Below are 18,504 nucleotides of genomic sequence, written 5' to 3' on the forward strand. Positions count from 1 at the left end.
ATGCTGCACAGGGCAGGAGTTATCATGCCCGCACTATTTTTCACTGCCTTAGAGCCATAAAAGCAACAGCGAGGTAGGAAGTGAATTGTTGGTGAAGAGAACCCAACGATCTTGCCCACTGCTGCAGGCTTCTCCTGTCTTAGCAAGTGAAAATTTTGTAAGCCAGCTACAGAGGACCAAAGCAAATGTAAAGCTTTCCTCAAAGCCAAGGCACATTGGAAGTAGGAGTGTGTACTTCTTCTCAACTCTACTGGTTCCCCCATCCCTGGGTGCTACTGAGAACGTTGCAGCGTTGATGACCAGGGAGGGAAAAGGGCAAGCAGGACCAAAGCAGAATTGCATGACTCCACACTGCTCTGTCATGTGACCAAGAAAAGGAGTGCATGTGTAAAGATGAGTAGGATGTACATGAGTGGATGCATGTGAGGATGATTTGAACTGCTGTATGAGAAAAACAAAATGATAAGAGAATATGGATGTGAGCACAACAGACGAGGGGGCAGGCATGCAGAGGGACAAGGATGATAAAGGGCTTTTTGTGCAAGGATGAGGAAGTGAATGTATTAGAAGGTTGTTCATGTTTGTGTAAGAGTGTGCATGCACATACAGTAAAACATTGTGTGTGCATTTGTTACTTTTTTTTGTCTGCGCCTTTATCTACATGTGAAGATGGTTGCGTTTCTCAGATGTTCAAAGGGAGAAATTTCCATGTGTGTCCATTTGTCTATATCCTTGGTGGTCGCTCCTACCTTTTGCACATCCTGCTTGCATTTTTCCACTTTGTCTTGCAGCTTCTTTTGCTGATCTGGAGTGATGGACTGCTCAGCTTTGCTGTTGGCTTCTCGGGTCATGGCGAGCTTCTCCTCTTTGCATGCCAGGTGATATGCTTTCTTGGCTGTTTCCAGCTGGTTTGAGTTGAGAAAAGAAGGAAAGGGTGACTGCTGAGGCCCAGTACAACATTCCTATCTCCTGTTTCTTATGAAACTGCTGCAGTAAGATTGAGGCCAGAAATGCTCACTTTTGCCTGAAACAATTCCTCTCCATTACAAGTCCTCCACCCCCTTCATAAAGCCCATTGTCCATGCTTTCAAAAAATCCAAACTCTGTGCTTAGAAACCCAATTTGGCTACTGTAGTAAACTGCACAAGGACATAGCAATGCTTTCTCTGTAGGCATGAAGACTAGAAACTTGAGTTTTCTTATTACAATTTCTTGTTACAAAGTCAAATTATGTGGTTTACAGCTATATGTAGATTACTAGAGAACTGGCAAATACTTCTTACTTCGTGTGTGTGTGTGTGTGTGTGTGTGTGTGTCCCTTAGCTACACTGAGACCCATTTAGGTCTATGAAAGTATAAACTAAACCATGAAGGTAGGGCTCTACAGACACTGGATACATATGCAACATGATCCTTTTTTGTGCCACGCATTGTGATCTTTATATTATCTTGCAGGTATGACTTGATTCTCTTAAGATAAAACAGGCTCCTGCCCACATCCCATGTTAGGGTTCTGTGGCTAAAATGGGATGGGGATGCTCTCTCAGTCACAGCCCAAGGAAGCTGCTGGGTTCCTTTCCTCCATAAAAAGATTGGCCTCATGAGTCACTCTGCCCTTCTCTCCTCCTCCAGCCCTTCCTACCTCCTTCATCTTCTTGGCCCAGGGTTTCTGTGCTTTCCGAAAACCATCCTCTGCTTCCTTGGCCTCCTTGAAGCCTCCCATGATCTGTTTGTGGAAGGCATCCTTCTGCCAGTTCTTCACCTTCTCGAAGTCGTCGTTCAACAAGCTATTCTTCACTTCCTGATGCAGCTCGCTCACCTTGTCCGCCTCTGTCATTATGGCCATCCACGCTTTCTCCAAACTGCCGTACTGTGGGCCTATGTACCGAGAGCACCAGCAAGGCTGGGGTGACCATTGGGCATCCTGAAATAACACCCTGTTCCTCCCTTACAGGCTACACGCTCTCATAATGCACTCACAATACATTAAGGGACTCTAACCTTTGCCATTTTGCTGGTTGGAACACTGTGGCAGAGAACTGAGAAGTACATAGTGACAAGAGACTTGAATAATATCTAGTTCTTAGAGCAGGGGAAGAGAAACCTGTGGACCTCCAGGTGCCGCTGGACTCAGCAACAGCCCCATCCGCTCCAAATAGCATAGCAGATGGTCAGGGAGGGTGGAAGTCTCAGTGCAACAATGTGTGGAAGGCCACAGGTTCCCATCCCTGTTTTAGAGCATTTCCAGACTACTATTCATTGTGCAATAGTTTTGCAGTTGATAGTTATTGAGGCAGGGGACCCACCCACATTATCAGCAAGGCAACCCCTCCATCTTATGTGCCAAACCATTTTGTGTGCATTTTTCTTTATTCTCTATTTAATTCTGTGAAAGCTGTGCAGTGGAGTACACATTCCCTCTTATTCTTTTTTGATCAATAGAGGGTCAGTCTGGAGCAATTCTTTTTTGGGGGGTGGATTACACTAGAGGGAGACAGCAAATCCCGCCCCCTTCCTGTTTCAATGATCAATACCTTTGTCAAAGGAGGGCTACTAATTGAATACCACCCAAATCCCAAAAACCAGAATTTCTCAGGAGTTTGTGTTCTCCATTGTGTGTAATCAACAGCCCCACTGGAGAACTGGTACCAGAGGAGAGTTAACCACCCATTTCCCCAGTGTCAGTTATGGAGGGTAGTATTCAACTCAGTTTTACTGAGAGTAGACCTTCTGAAATTATTGGTTCTCACCAACTCACTTTCACCAATTTCAATAGGTCTACTCTTGAGTAAAGGTTCAAGACCACCTCCAGGCTTGAAAGAGGTTGCATTGGACTATTGACCTTGAAACAAACAAACAGCAGCCCCAAAGCACCCAGGAGAGATCCTGATCACTGACCTCTCATATCAGGTCTAATTTTGCCCACTATATCCTGACACAACTTAGAAGCTATTCTCCATGCTGCCTGTAGTTATACAGAACAGGGTGTCATGCTGCTGCTGGCACTGGGTCTGCACTAATATGCATCAACAATGGACTGTGATTGTATGCACACTTATTTGGGAGTACGTCCTGCTGGACACAGTAGGGCTTGCATCTTTGTAAACATGCATTTCATCAGGCTGCAAGAAAGAAGTGAGATTTTTAAAACTCTTGTTGTGTTTACAAAGCTCATGAGGTTCTAGCTGATCTGACTCATTTTATGAATAACTTAATATGTTGGGCTTTGTTGTGCATTATTATTCTGATTTATCTGTATACTGAAAGCTTCCTGGGCCAAATGCGTACTTAGAAACAATAAATTTCTGAATAAACAACTAATAGTCTGGGAAGGCCCATGCAGCAGCAACATGTTCACAGAGCCCCAGCATAGCTTTTACTATTAGATGAAAATAATTACCGTAATCTAAAATAACTCCTGGGGAAACATTCTTCCTCTACATTACACAGAGGGTGGGGAGGAAGGACTGATGCCACCTTGCAAATTGCTGTTCCTATCTCTTCCATTTCCCATCTGCTCTCTCCATTCTGCCCCACCCCAGTATGGAGGAGAAATACCTTTCTCTATTAGCTGCCTCCACCGTTTGGACCAATCGACCAGCTGCTGGGAATATGCCTTCTCAATCTTGGCCCGCTCATGGACACAGTTCATCAGGTCATTGCACAGCCGATAACCATCATCAATCCGTTTCACCGTCCGTTTGTAGTTCCCTACCTGCCAGACACATGAACAGCTGCATGGTAAGAGTGACTAGCTGTAGTCCCAGAGATAGTCCTGGAGACAAGCCTGGCTCTGAGCAACCAGGAGAGCAAAAGGAATAACAGATTCTTATCTCTCCAACCCAACATGAGCCACAAGTTTGACATGTGGGTGCGGCTAATCTGATGATTGTTTATGCTAGCACAGCACCCTGTACAGCTCTTTGCTGTCCCCATGATCAGCTGCTTTTGGGGGCTTGCAAGGAGCCACATACAGTGCCACGCAAGTCAGCGGATCACTGCTTGCAAAGTGCAGTACACTGAGCTTTTCCAAGCACCAACAATCAGCTGGTTGTCTGTGCTTGAAAAGCGATATGCATGGGGCTTCGCAAGTGTTGCCAACCTGCTGATCAGCACTGTCTGAAAAACCCCTTTGCCCCAGCTGCATCTTTACCTACCCTACACCTGATGTCAGGAGGGTATGGCTGGTTTGGCCAAATGGAGAAGCCCAATTAGGTCTGTGGACCAGATGTTCCTCACTGCTGCCCTACATGATATCCGTGAATCAGGGGTCATTTAGTGAATGTGATGATGGCACCGTGCTAGCTAGCCAATTAGATTTACTCTACTGAAGGTGAGGGCAAAACTTCCTGGACTGGTCAGATGGATGATCCTATTCCATCAGATCACTAATTGCTCACACATTAATACAACTAGAAAGGTCACTTTTGTCCCCGTTGACTGCAACCCCCCCCCCATGCAGAATAAGGGGCCCATTCTGCAGGTGCCAGCCATGTCAGCAAAATGTGCCCCTTTTTAACCAGTGAGTAACCACAACTAGCTAGATTATAAGGTTTGGAAGGCAGAGATTCCAGGGTAGAAGGATGACTCCCAGAAGCTCATGAGTCGGAAACTTTTGCTTTAGAAATTAAGTATTACGTATTAAGAAGGTGCCTGAGTTGTGGAGACAACATCTTCTAGAAGGAAAAGCATTAGAAGACCAAACTATGTATGATCAACACTGCTTTTTTCCAGAAGGTTTTCTCCATCTTCTACCCTTTCTTTCTGCAAAATCCATTGCACTGCTGTTGAAAGCCTATGGCAATGCATGACTTCCCTTCTCTAGAACCCTGGGTTCAAGAGTCAGCCAGGACCACCAACCAGAAATCTCATTTGCATGAGGCCAACAGAGAAGCTTTGGTTGGACCTTGGAGGGGCTGTTTTATGCTGCCTCCCTCTTCAGCCAGTGTTTCTTCAGAAGATACGTATATGGTTTGTGTCAAGGGGACTCTTACCTCCCAGAAACTGTCAGTTATTTCCTCAGCAGATGCCGCAGACTCATCATAGGAGCCTGACATGGTTTGTGGCCCTTGGGGTTTATGGCAAAATGTTCAGCCACTCTGCAGACCTCATGCACTGCAAGGGATAAGAAAAGATGAGGAGAAAGATCATGCAAACTTTGAAAGGAAGTTGGCCCAAGACATGTTGCCACCTGAGGCAAAGAGCAATATGGCACCCACCCCTTTCATTCCAGGTGTGGAAGCCATTCCAGGTCTTGTCCTCAATAAGCACTACATTTCAGGGTTTCTTTGCAGAAAAAAATGGCTTCTTGTTAGAGCACAATTAACATTCCTGCAGCCCTCCATCCTTCAAGGCACATCCTTCAAGATACAATGTACCCATTTCCTTGAATTATTAGTAGTATTGCCAAATTGCAAATAAACAAATACCAGACCCACAACACACAGCATTTGAAGCAGATAGGAGCTCTCTCTCTTTATCTGCACTAATAGCAATGCAACACAGAATATGCAGAAGTTTGACAAGCTGATCCCAGTGATGTTTCTGTCCCATGCAGCAGCCTACGGAAGTAAACAAGGCTATATTCTCTTTTCCTATGCTCAGGATAATTATTACTTCAGTACCCTTCCCGTCCTTCCAGGATACAAATTATGAAGCTTGCTGGAGATGGCAAGGCAAGAGCCATTGGTCATTTTGTGGCTCTTTGAATTTACTACAGCCTATTAAAATGTTGCCATCCCAGGCTAGGTCAGTGACTCTGCAAACAAGCTCTGTGAGGTGGCTGCTATGGAAGGCCTCCCATGTGGCTGGCGCTTACTGTCAACATAAATGCTCACATGAACAGATGGTCACAGATATTAAGTGTCCCTTGCCCATCTCTCAAGCAAACAATGGGGGCCGCTCAGGGATGCATGATGGACAAGAAGGGGCTTAGTGGAAACGAAGAAGCTGGGAATACAAGGATACAGTACAGTACTTCCATTGCTCCCTTAGGAAACCAAAGCATGCCCTACCCTTCTGCTGTGTCTCAGTTCTGTCTGCCTTTCCCTCCGCAATCCCAGTCTGCCTTCTCTGCCCCTCTGTCTGCAATAAATCCAGAGAGGAATTAATTTCAGGCAGAAAGTGTTTGGAATTGGAAAGCATCTTCTCCAGTCCTCGGTTTTTTAAAAAAACCACACACACAGAGGGAGAGAGAGAAATGGTTGGGGGAGATAATGTACACCACAGCTTAGATAGATTGGACCCTCCCCCCATCACATCCCCATCTTATTAGGACACATCTATTCCTGTCTATTCTATAGACTTCATAAAAACATCACTCTTCAAAGCCCTGCTCAAGTCTAAGGGTACATTATACAACATCAGGAATGATGTGTCTGCTGTCAGTCAAGAATGAACCACTATCGGCTCACATGGTAAGGCAAAACACCTTCAAAAAAGGAATGCTATGCTTAGGATGGGGATCATACCATGACCAAGATTTATTGATGCATGTCTTCTTGCCTTCTCTAAAGTAGGATGGTCTGTTCTGTTCCATGTCGGGTGGTGGGGTTAATGGGAAACAACCTCTACAGCAGCCTTCCCCATTGTGGAGTTTTCCATGCAGACTGGGGCTGGTGGGAGTTGCAGTCCAAATAATCAGGAAGGCACCACAATGGGGAAGGCTTCTCTAGAGACATTTCAACTAAATCTGTGCTGATCTTCAGAGAAATGTGAAAAGGCCAAGCTACTTAACCCTTCGGCATCATCCAAAGGAGTAGAGTGCTGTTATCTCTTTTATTGAAAAGGTTACATCTAACTCTCTGCCTTTGCCAATGCGTGAAATTTGGACATATAATAATGGTGCCTTTTGTAAATAACTTTGTTCTTTTGTTGTTGTAAAACATACATACTTACACAAGCGGAGAGAGAGAAAGAGAGGGCTGGCATGGGAAGGGAGGTTTCTCAGTCAGTGACCCCTGCTCACCTATGTGTAGGATGGTCAGGTTTAAATAGATGGGCAAGTCTTCTACAGTTTTAATTTTTGGGCAGAAGAAGGTATTTTAGCAGATGCCTTCTTTGTGCTCCTGTACAAATCTTATACCATGGATAGCCTATGTCCAGTCTGGATTGTTTATGGAGTGCTTATATGACAATGTGCATTCACCTTGATTTATTTACAGATATTCCTGTTTACATTAGGGACGTGGATGGCGCTGTGGGTTAAACCACAGAGCCTAGGACTTGCCAATCAGAAGGTTGGTGGTTCGAATCCCCGCGACGGGGTAAGCTCCTGTTGCTCGGTCCCTGCTCCTGCCAACCTAGCAGTTTGAAAGCACGTCAAAGTGCAAGTAGATAAATAGGTAACGCTCCGGCAGGAAGGTAAATGGCATTTCTGTGTGCTGTTCTGGTTCGCCAGAAGCGGCTTAGTCATGCTGGCCACATGACCCGGAAGCTGTACGCTCCCTCGGCCAATAAAGCGAGATGAGCGCCACAATCCCAGAGTCGGCCATGACTGGACCTAATGGTCAGGGGTCCCTTTACCTTTACTTTACTCCTGTTTACACATATTCCTGTTAACAATTCATTCATTCCCACACTTTTCAATGTTCCCCCCATTATTTTCCTAACGGTAAAATGTCCCTTTTGTGGATTTGTGGCCCTAGGGCAAGAGGGTGCTTTAATCTACTTTAACTGCACAAACCTAATGTTCCGGTGTGCGCCTGAATCTTTACTGGAAAATGGTGACAGTCTGGAGGTTCCTAATTCTTGCAAAACTGTAGCAGGGCAGCTACAATTGCTAAAATTGTCTTCTGCATAGCTCTGAAACTTACAGAATCCCTGACCTCTGCAGGGTCTAATTACTGTTTGTGTTAATGTTTATGCGAAATACTTTGCAGACATGTAGAATCAGACTACATTTGAGTCTAGATTAGCACAATTATTTTTGTTGTGATTAAGACATTCTCAGTTAATTTTTGGGGTATAGATTTTCCTCAAGGAATCGGTCTGGACAAATGCCATAACATGTTCAAGAACAGTGCTTACTATGTCCATTAAAACCACTTCCTGAAAGCTGTATCAGGCTAAAGAGGCCATATGATGTATCAGAGACGGTGACAGTTCTCCCTGTGTGTGGTGAAACAACTCCATGTCTCCATTATTTCACCTGAAAATGTGGAACAAGATACTTTTTTAAAGGCACGTGAAGCCTCTTTCTGAAGGAATGTGATGGTTGCTTAAATCGTTCTGTTCAACCCAGAAATCAACTTTTTTTCATGAGCCTCTTTAGAAATGGCAAAACAGCACAGGCAGAGATCCTGGCTGAAAAAATGAGGGCTGTATTGGACAGAAGCAGTGCTTGGAAAGGAAATGCCAACCCATGCAGATTCTAGAGCAGGGGCAATCAGCCTGTAACACTGACTGCTGACTGCATTCTTGGGAACAATCCTAAGGTACTATGCAGGTGATGAAGGGTCCATTTATTGAGCCATTTATTTGTTAGCCAAAAGCAGATGCAGCACCTCTTGACCAAATAGGTAATGACAAATACTCTGAGCTGGCATGGAATATCATCCATTAATGCAAAGCACTATTACTTTATATTTGCAGCAGGAGCACTATTTATTTTCTTGGGGTTGGGGTGGAGTGGAGGGAGGGCCTTTCATTTGGCAGATCTGGTCAGCATAAGGCTCCAGCCTTCTGGATTCTGTGCTGAAATGGTTACAGGAGCTTCTGAGCTTGTTGCAAAGGCTGGCTTTAAGAGCTCACTGCAGTGGAACTAACAGTGCCTGGAAGGGATTTAGTGATATAACTCAGGAACCTACCAATCCAAGCTTGTCTTATAAATAAACGTCTCCCGGTGTCCCTTGCATGTTGACACAGGGGCATAGCTTTGTGTGTAAGTGCACAGAGAGTGAGACTTACTTGGCAATGCATGCCTGCACATGTAAACACCAGCAACTGACACTGCAGCACATGCACACATAGCAATGTAGAACATATTGAGGCAGCTGTAGCTCCCAGAGCCCAGCTGGGTTCAAAGTAATAAACAAACAAAGCAATATGCACAGCTGGGGTGTAAACTCAGCAAGCATTGCAAGGTGTGGCATCTCACAGAGATATATATTCCACAACATGTGTGCATACAAAGACGCATTAACAACCACATAGAAAAATATACATGCTATCACATAGACCAGAGAAGCCTCATTAACTATAAATAAAACCAGGACATCACATGATAGGTTTGCTCATGTGAGAAGTGTTACATGACTCCTGAGGATCCACACAGATCTACACACGTTCTTATTAGCAGAATCAGAATTCGAAAGGTTTGCTAAGAAATGAAAGGTATTAATAGCATCGTTGCAAAAATTGCAGAATTACCTCCCTGTGGTTTTGAAAGACAAACATGGAAATAGCAGCATATCTGTACCATTACACCATGCTCTACTATGCACACATAAGGTAAAGGTAAAAAGGTAAAGGACACCTGGATGATTAAGTCGTCAAAGACGACTATGGGGTTGCAGCGCTCATCTCACTTTCAGGGAGCTAGAATTTGTCGACAGAAAGCTTCCCGGGTCATGTGGCCAGCATGACTAAACCGCTTCTGGAACAACGTAACACCGTGACATAAACCAGAGCGCACAAAAACGCTATGCGCTATGCACACACAGGAAAACATACATAGTACACAAACACACACGGCAGAGCTTCTGATTTTCCACCCTTCCCCTCTTCTATTCAGGAAATTTAAGTCTCCTAAAGAAAAAATAGTTTAATTTCCCAGCCCCTCTGTAATTGCTGGCTGCCACAGGCTAAATTTATACCAGCCACATGCTGCTAATGCCCACTATCCTACACATACACAGCATGACACCATCTGTACTCTGTGAACATGTTCATTCCCCATTTTGGGATTCTGTTTATCCACCTGCCTCAGCTGTCACCTGGTGGAGGATGACAATTGCAGCATGTATCATCACAGCCAGATGCCGTCCCTACTCCCACCTTTGACTGAAAATGGCTACTCGTATTCTACAGGCATGCTCTGTATAAGATAGTGCTGAGGCCAAAACACGAGAGTGGGAACATGTTTTGGTCTGCTGTGAAATGTGCTCCCTCAGCTTTGCAAGGTTGTAGGAGTTGTGCAGAGGGGGGAGGGCGACATTCATGTCGCCAAGGCACCTGGGCAAATTCTTCCTCTCCCAAGCTGATTGCACCTACGTTCAATAGTTGGGGCAGAATGTGGGAGGAATCGCAGGCACAGCCGGGGGGGGGGGCAAGGAGGGCAGCTGCCCCCCATAATCAATAAAAATAAATTAAAATACCTAGCAAAGTGAGGTTATGCCCCCCTAACAAGAGGCCTGTCCCCTCCTAACAAACCTCCTGGCTACTCCCATGGGAGGAATGCGTATTTGGATGCTCAACTGAATGCGGATCCAGCCAAAGGTTAACGCAATGAAGATGGACATCTAAATATACGTCAAACCACAGAGGGAATCAGTGCATATGGCACTCTTTTCAATGGGATGAACATTTCATTTTGCATGCAAATGCCCATCCCCAACCATTCATGCTTAGCTACATACAACTAGAGCTGGATCAGGGCCAAACTCTTGCTAGGAAACATTAGTAGGGAACAAAATTACCAGTCCCTAGGAAACCCCAGTACAATGTCCAACCCACAACTGCAATTAGAACAAAGAATGTCATCTGATTCATTATGTGGAACTGTGATGTTCATTACATGATTCTTGATTGGTGAGATCATGCAATGAAAAAGAATAAAGAGGTGAAGGAAGAGTCGGACAACAATAGGGGATACAGAGATGACAAGAATGAAAATACAGGTCATTGACCGTAATAGACTGATTGGTTGAAGCGAAGGATAGAGAGAGAAATGGAGATTCCACAATTCCCATTATCCCTGAATATTGGTTATGATAGCTGGGCTGAGATGAGTTTTAATCTAAAGCACCTGGCAGGGACCTGGTTGATACCCGGAACTAGGGGTATCAAATATCTTCTCAATGGTCCTAGAGCGGTGGACTGTACATCACAACCTTGGCAATCAACTTTGATTCCAGTGGAGTCCCATCACAGCGGCTGAAGGGAGTGATTTGGAAAAGCAGGACCTTCAAACCAAGACTACCAGCACTGGGTGACAGTCAGTGTAGGATGGGTGAACCTGCAGTGTAAAAATGTCTGTAAGTATTTAGTGGGAAGAGAATGAAGAGGAGCAACCTCAATATCAATATATTAAGATCTATTCTCTTAGCCAATCTTGAAGATGATTTATTTATTAACTGATGGTTTTATTTGTAGGCAGTTTGTGTCCTTTCCTGTCGTTAGTTGTCATGAGGACCTTGTGGAAACTGTCATTGAATCTTAATGTCCATTGCCAATTAATCTTTGATAAGTAATAGGTACCATTCAACATGCCATGTATTTCAGGGCTCATAAAACCAACCATTCAAGCTCCTATGATAGTGGTTGGCTCTGCCCCTTCCCTGGGCCAGGAGTTGAACTGCTATCCTGAACATCTGCTGGACTATGTGGGGAGGAGTGCTGCAGATCCAGAAGACAATGCGCAAGCTGACCTACTACTCAGCAATCCTGCCACATATGTAAACTCTCACAACACATGAAATAGGATTGTTTCACATCTCTTGAGTCATGAAACAAATTCATTTCATGACTCGCAAGACTATACATATGTGAAAGGATCTTGAGGTAGAAGGTTTTGTTTTATTTCTGGAAGGATATAAATAGACTGAATCACTTAACAGCTTGCAGATTTTTTTATCTCATTTGCCAATTAGTGCATTGCTTGAGCCAGACTACTGAAAGGACCTGGCTGTTTTGAAAAAAAAAAAAAAGTGAAGGATTCATTGAAGGTCCAGCTCCAGGTTTGACTAAGCCCTGGGCAAAATAATGCCTGATGGGCCCCTCCATCAATGATGGGCTCATGTGGGCTTATCTGACGACTGTCAGCACTTTTGTTGGTTCTGACACAAGTGAACTTCTTGGACTAGCTGCACTTCAGGACAGGGCACAAGAGCCTGTGCCACCTGAGATACAGAGAGCCACCCCTGGTCCTGGTCCTCCTTTTCTCTGTCCTCTGCCCCACCACTTCTCCCCCATGCTGCTGCTGGTGGCAGTGCTGCCACATCTCTCTCCTTCCTCTCTCTTCTCCTCCCTGGAGCACAGGAGCTACCTCTCTTCCTCCTTCTTATTGGAAGTAGGGGTCCTTCCTCAGAGCAATACACTGTGGTGAGGTGGCTGGGAGATTGCCTGAAGGGCTGCGCTGCCTGTGATGACTAGATATTCTCTTTAAACTCAGGTAAAAATGTAGAGTCGCTTTAAGGTCCTTTCTCAGAGCAAGGGAAGGCAGTGGCAGAGGAGGATAGCCCTACAGAAGCCTCACAGGTGTGGACTGAAGTTGGTGGGGACACTGCCCCATTTGTCCTAGTAGACTATTCTACACTGGGTGCTGGGGGCTCTGAACTAGCATGGCAAAAATCTAAAAGCTCTCTCAGGCCTGATCTGTATGTTTCTGCTGTAGTTGCTGCTGTAGTGATGGGCACCGTACCGCACTGCTCTGAAAGGTAAGCCATTTGTGTGAAGCAACAGCCACATAGGTTGGCATTAGCCAAGCTGGCCGGTCCTCCCTCTATGTGAACATTCTTGAGGCATGCCTGGAACATGTGGGTGCTGCTTCACACAAACAGCTTTTCCTTGGTGTCATCTGTGCTTGCAATGAATGAAACGAGTCTCAGCCTAGGTGTGCCCCGAATCTGAACATGGTGAGTCATTCCAGCACCTGCAGTTTCAGCATAAGGCTGCAATCTGTACCATAGTGTCATCATGCTTTTCTCTTGCCTGGTGTCTGGTAGCTATCACTTATAAATGAGTCTATGTATTTGGATTTAAATTCCCTTCATTCCCCCCCCCCAATAACCTATGGGAAGGGTTAAGATAAAACTAAAATGTCATTGCAATACGAGAGAGTGGGTAGGCTTTTTGCTGTTACTGCTGCAGCAGCAGCTATGGAAACAGCATTGTCATTCTTGCTGGGTTTTAGTATTCGGTTGGTTAACACATTTGACTTACAAAATGTGTGGAAAAGAAATGCGTGTATACATAAACTATGACTCAATACTTTAATTATTTGCATAAATTAATCCACACTTGAAAGCCTTCATTGGTTCCTCATGAGACAGCTATCTGCTCCTCTGTTAAAGCCAAGAAATACTGCAGTGGGGTCAGGCCGCGATCAGAGGTGCTGCTTCTTAAGCTCACGATGCCAAACGATACTTGCATGCAAAAATACAAAAGTGTGATTTTTCTGGGTCTTGGAACAAGGAGCCAACCTTAGCCAGCAGCCAGACAAGTGAGGCTGCTTCTGGCCAAGTGCCTAAATCAGTCCACTAATCAATAAACAGCTGCTGAGACAGCAAACAGCTTGCAGAGGGCAGGTAGCATTTCAGAAAGCCACCGAAAATATGGCTTCATCATTGTCAGCAGAGGAGAAGGCAAGGAGAACTGGTACAGCCACAAAATGAAACAGCTGAAGGACAGAGACCTAGTACTGCCTTGTTTCCTTACACTGGTGATTGTGTGTGTTTGTGTGCGTGTGCGCACACGCTTTGACCTCAATCGCAGTCATTTATCATGCCCTGCAGTAACCCTAACATTGACCTGAAAAATACTTCAAAGGAAAGCTATGCTGTAAGAGGATCCCAAGTTTCCCTTCTATGTCAAGACTCTCTCTGTGAAGTAAACCAACTGGCCTCTTACATAGCAGTTCCCCACCCAAGGCAATTTTTCATTTCATCTGAAGACAGCATCTTGCAGAGAAGATGAGTGTCAACACTGCACACCAAAACACTTCCCTCTTGCTAAAACTCAGTGGGGGGGGGCATTCCAGTGGTTTCAGAAGCAGTGGGATGGGCACCCCGCCTCATGGGTGGGCCGGCTCTGTTATTGCCATTTACCACTGTTTCCACTTCCACTCCCTTGCTCTGTTGGCTTGAGGTGATATTGTAAGCTCCTCGGGGAAGGGATATTTCCTCTTTTATTCAGTAAAGCACCATGCACCATGGTGGCTCTAGGTAAAAACAAACAAACAAACAAAGTTCCAGTGTGGCTGGGCAGAAGAAAATATACCAAACATTTTCTGAAATTTTTTTATATATTTAACCAGGCAAAGATAACAAAGGTGAACACTGGAGAAGATTTTTGCTGCCAGCCCTGCTCTGCAACTGGTTACTGAATAGCCTATTCCAGGCTCCCTCTTTACTCTTTGTCTACTCTGGCATTGCTCCTTGAAGGGGTATCAAAAGAGGTGGGATTAAAGCCTGCTCATTCTGGGGGCTTTTCAGTAAACAGTCACCTCTTCTATTCAGCCAGGGGGAGGACTGGATATTTTCCATTTCTTCTTGTAATCTGGATACAAAGGCAGTGAAAGGGCACGCTAATGACTTGCCATACCCCATACTGCACATGTGCCTGCGCTTCCAAACACCCACATTGCGTAAAGCAAGGATGATGGTACTGTTAGTATAGTCATGAAGAGTTCAGGGCTCTGCAGTGCAAATCGATGAGAACAATGCACACGTGCTCAACAGTATTCAAGCATTTGTGCAGTTATTAATATGTGAAAAGATGGGTTTTGTGCACTTGCTAAAAATGTCATTTCCATGTTCATAACAAAATATTATACAACCCGTAAGATTGGGTTATATATGGCTGAAACAGGAGAACCTGCGCTAACAGGCAAAACTGCACTAAAGCTCTTACATGCTCTTTCGCTGCCATAGCTTGCTCAATGCACATTCAAAGCCTATAGGCTGGGGTCACCAACCTTTTGAGGCCTGCAAGCACATTTGGAATTTTGAGAGAGTGCTGGAATTTGGAATTTTGAGAGAGAGAGAGAGCAAAAGAAAGGAAGGAAGGAAGGAAGGAAGGAAGGAAGGAAGGATAGAACATGAATACACACACACACACACACACACACACACACAGGGCTTTTTCATAGGGTCTGGCTAGAAGCTGGATCCAGCTGAATTAAAATGGATCTTGAATTTGCATGACTTGTAGAGAGTTGGAAGGGACCCCAACGGTCATCTGATTCAACCCCCTGCAATGCAGGAATCTCAACTAAAGCATCCATGACAGATGGCCATCCAACCTCTGCTTTAAAATTTCCGATGTCCACCACCATCCAAGGGAGACCATTCCACCGTCAAACTAGTTCATGGCTGCTGAAGGTCTATTGGCAATCCACTGTGAAACAGTGGAATAGAGTCATGGCTGGAGTGATGATCATTTAATTTTGTTAGACCTGTTATTTCTCCTGGGTTGCCCTCAAGACAGACTTTCCAGATGATCTGAAAACACGAGCAAAACAAAGTATAAAATTCAACTGTTTACAGCAGAGCCATTTTGACTCTAAGCTTCTAAATGCACCATCTTGACTTTCCAAAATAAAGCACTTGTGTCAACAGCAAGAGACGCTATATGCTCAATAGTTTGTAACTGACGGAAACCAGTTATACTTTGGAATCCTGCTTATGAATGCCGTGAGGTAACCCACTGGGAGAGAGTACTGCAGATGAAGAACAACACTGTGTGTGTCTCAAAAGGTCCCTTTGGGCTATGTACAAACTATACCTTTAGAGCACATTTTTCTGTCAAAAAATTCTGGGCACTGTAGTTAGTTAAGGGCTTTGGGGAATTCTAACTCTGTGAGGGGTGAGCTACCATGTTCATAATTATTTGAGGTGGGGAAATACAGTGGTACCTCAGGTTACGTACGCTTCAGGTTACATACACTTCAGGTTACAGACTCTGCTAACCCAGAAATAGTGTTTCAGGTTAAGAACTTTGCTTCAGGATGAGAACAGAAATTGTGCTCCGGCGGCAGCAGGAGGCCCCATTAGCTAAAGTGGTGCTTCAGATTAAGAACAGTTTCAGGTTAAGAACGGACCTCCAGAACAAATTAAGTACTTAACCCGAGGTACCACTGTATGCTTCAAATGTGTAGTGTATACACAGGTATGCTTTAAAAAGTCCATTCAGGGTGATTTGTTATCGTGATGGGATCAGAGAGGCTATGCATGATCCTACTTTCAATACAGTTTATGCCTGCAAAAGTTTCAGGGTGCACATACTGATTTGTTTCACATCAGTGCACATCCTGTAACTTCCTGCTGAAATTCTGTAACTATATATTCCCAGTTTACTTTGTGTCCCATTTCTGTTGTGTTGCAGCACAAGGGTGACCCTCCAGAGGGCACTAATGTGGTAACATTAGGGAAGCATCACGGAACAACTAAAAAGGTGGAACCAGTGCTTTTTTTCGGGGGGGGGGGGTGTTGCAGAGGTAGGCATACCGCTAAACATTTTGTGAATCTAAGATTGGTCTCATTGAGGGGCAGTATTTCAATATGAGTAGGAAAATGAGAGTACCCCTAAACTTTATTTTTTTTAGAAAAAAAGCACTGGGTGGAACAATGTGTGGACAGTCAAGTATAAATCCACCACTAATGAACTATTATTGCATCAACGACATGTTACAGAAAATACCTGCCAAAACGAAAAACCCAACAACTCTGAAATGTTCTATAGACAGGTACTATGCATGCTGCTTATATGACACAAAAGCTTAAGCTTGAGCTGAGCTTCCATCAATTCCTCTCACTAAAAGATGTTGTTGAAATGTTGAGTGGATCTGGGTTTAAAAGTGAACAATTTGTTCTCATATTTTTTTCTTCTGTTTGGGGCTTGTCTTTCTTTTCTGAAGAACAATCCTGAGAAGCTATGAATTTCATGTGAAATCCTCTTTGACACTTGCACATTAGAAGCACAAGCAGAGTCACATTGTATAGCCCTTTCAAACCACTCCACATCAGCTCACTGCAGTGAAAAGAGGCAACACAGCTGATTGGTAAGAGGGAAAGAGGGGTTTTTATCGCTTCATTTCCACCTGGCACTTCTGAGATTATATTTAAAGTGGTGGGAAGGACCATAAATGACAAAGCAAGGCTAAGAATAGTGTGTTCTCAGACCTGTGAAGACCTGTGCTTTCCAGAACTACAGTGTTTTGAAACTTATGAAACCACCTTTTTCTGGAATTGGGGGCAAAGATAGCTGATCAGAGTGTTGACAATCATGCGTACAGGGTTAAATGAAGAGCTAGGTTAAATGAAGAGCTAGATCATGCATACAGGGTTAAATGAAGAGCTAGAGCTAGACAGGGTTAAATGAAGAGCTAAATGAAGGTCTAGCTCTTCATTTAACCCTGTACGCATGATTATAGTACCAGACCAGACTATAACCAGACCAGACTATACCAGACTATAAACATGGTTATAGTACCAGACCAGGACTGAGGAGACTCTGGTTCAAATCCCACTCAACTATGAATCTCATTGGATGATCTTTGGCCAGCCATTATCTCTCAGCCTCAGCTACTTCACAGGGTTTTTGTAAGAATAAAATAAAAGGGGGGACAATGTGGGCTGCTCTGAGCTGCTCTGTGATGGAAGGGTGGGGTAAAAAAGCAATAAACAAGTAGAATGACTGATAACAGGCGACAGAGTTTCCTAGAAGTATATATAGGTCACGAGAGTCTTCTATGCGGAGTTAGGACAGGCTATTTTTTGCCTTTCTTTATTTTGGCAGTAATGCCAAGTAGAATAATTTCCTTGTTGCTACATCTGATCAGTATAATACTGATATATATATATTTTTAAAAACAGATTTTTGAATGATTTGCCTTGGAAAATAACACATAGCAATAATAATGGCAACAGTAGTTAAGCTACAGGGAAGAACCAATCCACAGTGTATGAAATGGAGGGTTCCCTTGTTCTGAGAACATCTTATATGGAAACTTGAAAGGCCCACTGAGTCCAGCATCCTGCTTCCCACAGAGGCCAAGCAAATGCCCACAAGCAGAACATGTAGGCAACAGTGGTCCTCTACCACTATTGTTCTCCAGCTACCTCTGAACCTGGATGTAGCATATAGCCACCATGATGAGTAGCCACTGATATGATTGTCCTATCCTCCATTAACCTGTCAAAGCCCTTTAAAGGCTTTGCAAGTCATTGTTAAGTTGTGGCAGCCATTTCCGCAGGTTAGCTATGCACCTATGTGAAGAAGTTACACTACTTTCTGTTTCTCCTGAAACTCCTGCCAACCTGCATACTTCCTAATAAAGTGTATGCCTTTCCAAGACAAGGTCAATATATTACAGATCATTAATTCTCTATAGTACAATTTGGTCACACTGGTGCTTTCTAATTTTCATTCATTCGTTTGTTTTTACTATTACTATTTGTTATATAGTCTTGTCAAAAACATTTTCAGAAGCCTTTGGTAGATTGGAAAGAGGGTTTTTTATATCTATTCATGAACAAGATGTGAAGTGATGTGAATCTGCCTGGGGTCTTACGATAAAAGGCAGGTAAGAAATCAAGTAAGTAAATAATAAATAAGATTAGTATT

General features: G+C 44.1%; 1 protein-coding gene across 5 annotated transcripts in view; it reads right to left on the reverse strand.

Moving 5' to 3' along the window:
- The window catches only part of PACSIN1 (protein kinase C and casein kinase substrate in neurons 1), a 70,938-nt gene that overhangs the window by 14,031 nt on the left and 38,403 nt on the right, over positions 1–18,504 (reverse strand). For 3 of the 5 annotated variants that reach the window (XM_083509242.1, XM_083509238.1, XM_083509241.1), the window contains exons 2-5: positions 4,995–5,115; positions 3,559–3,715; positions 1,643–1,878; positions 750–905 (exon numbers count right to left, since the gene is read on the reverse strand). In XM_083509242.1, coding sequence (XP_083365368.1) covers positions 750–905; positions 1,643–1,878; positions 3,559–3,715; positions 4,995–5,057 — 612 coding nt within the window. In that variant the 5' untranslated portion in view covers positions 5,058–5,115. Of the gene's footprint in view, positions 1–749; positions 906–1,642; positions 1,879–3,558; positions 3,716–4,994; positions 5,116–6,014; positions 6,085–15,211; positions 15,381–18,504 lie in introns of all 5 variants that reach the window. The other 2 variants (XM_083509240.1, XM_083509239.1) reach the window with 2 other exon arrangements.

The sequence above is a fragment of the Podarcis liolepis genome, assembly GCF_965112155.1.
Source record: "Podarcis liolepis genome assembly, chromosome: 6".
NCBI classification, from domain to species: Eukaryota; Metazoa; Chordata; class Lepidosauria; order Squamata; family Lacertidae; genus Podarcis; species Podarcis liolepis.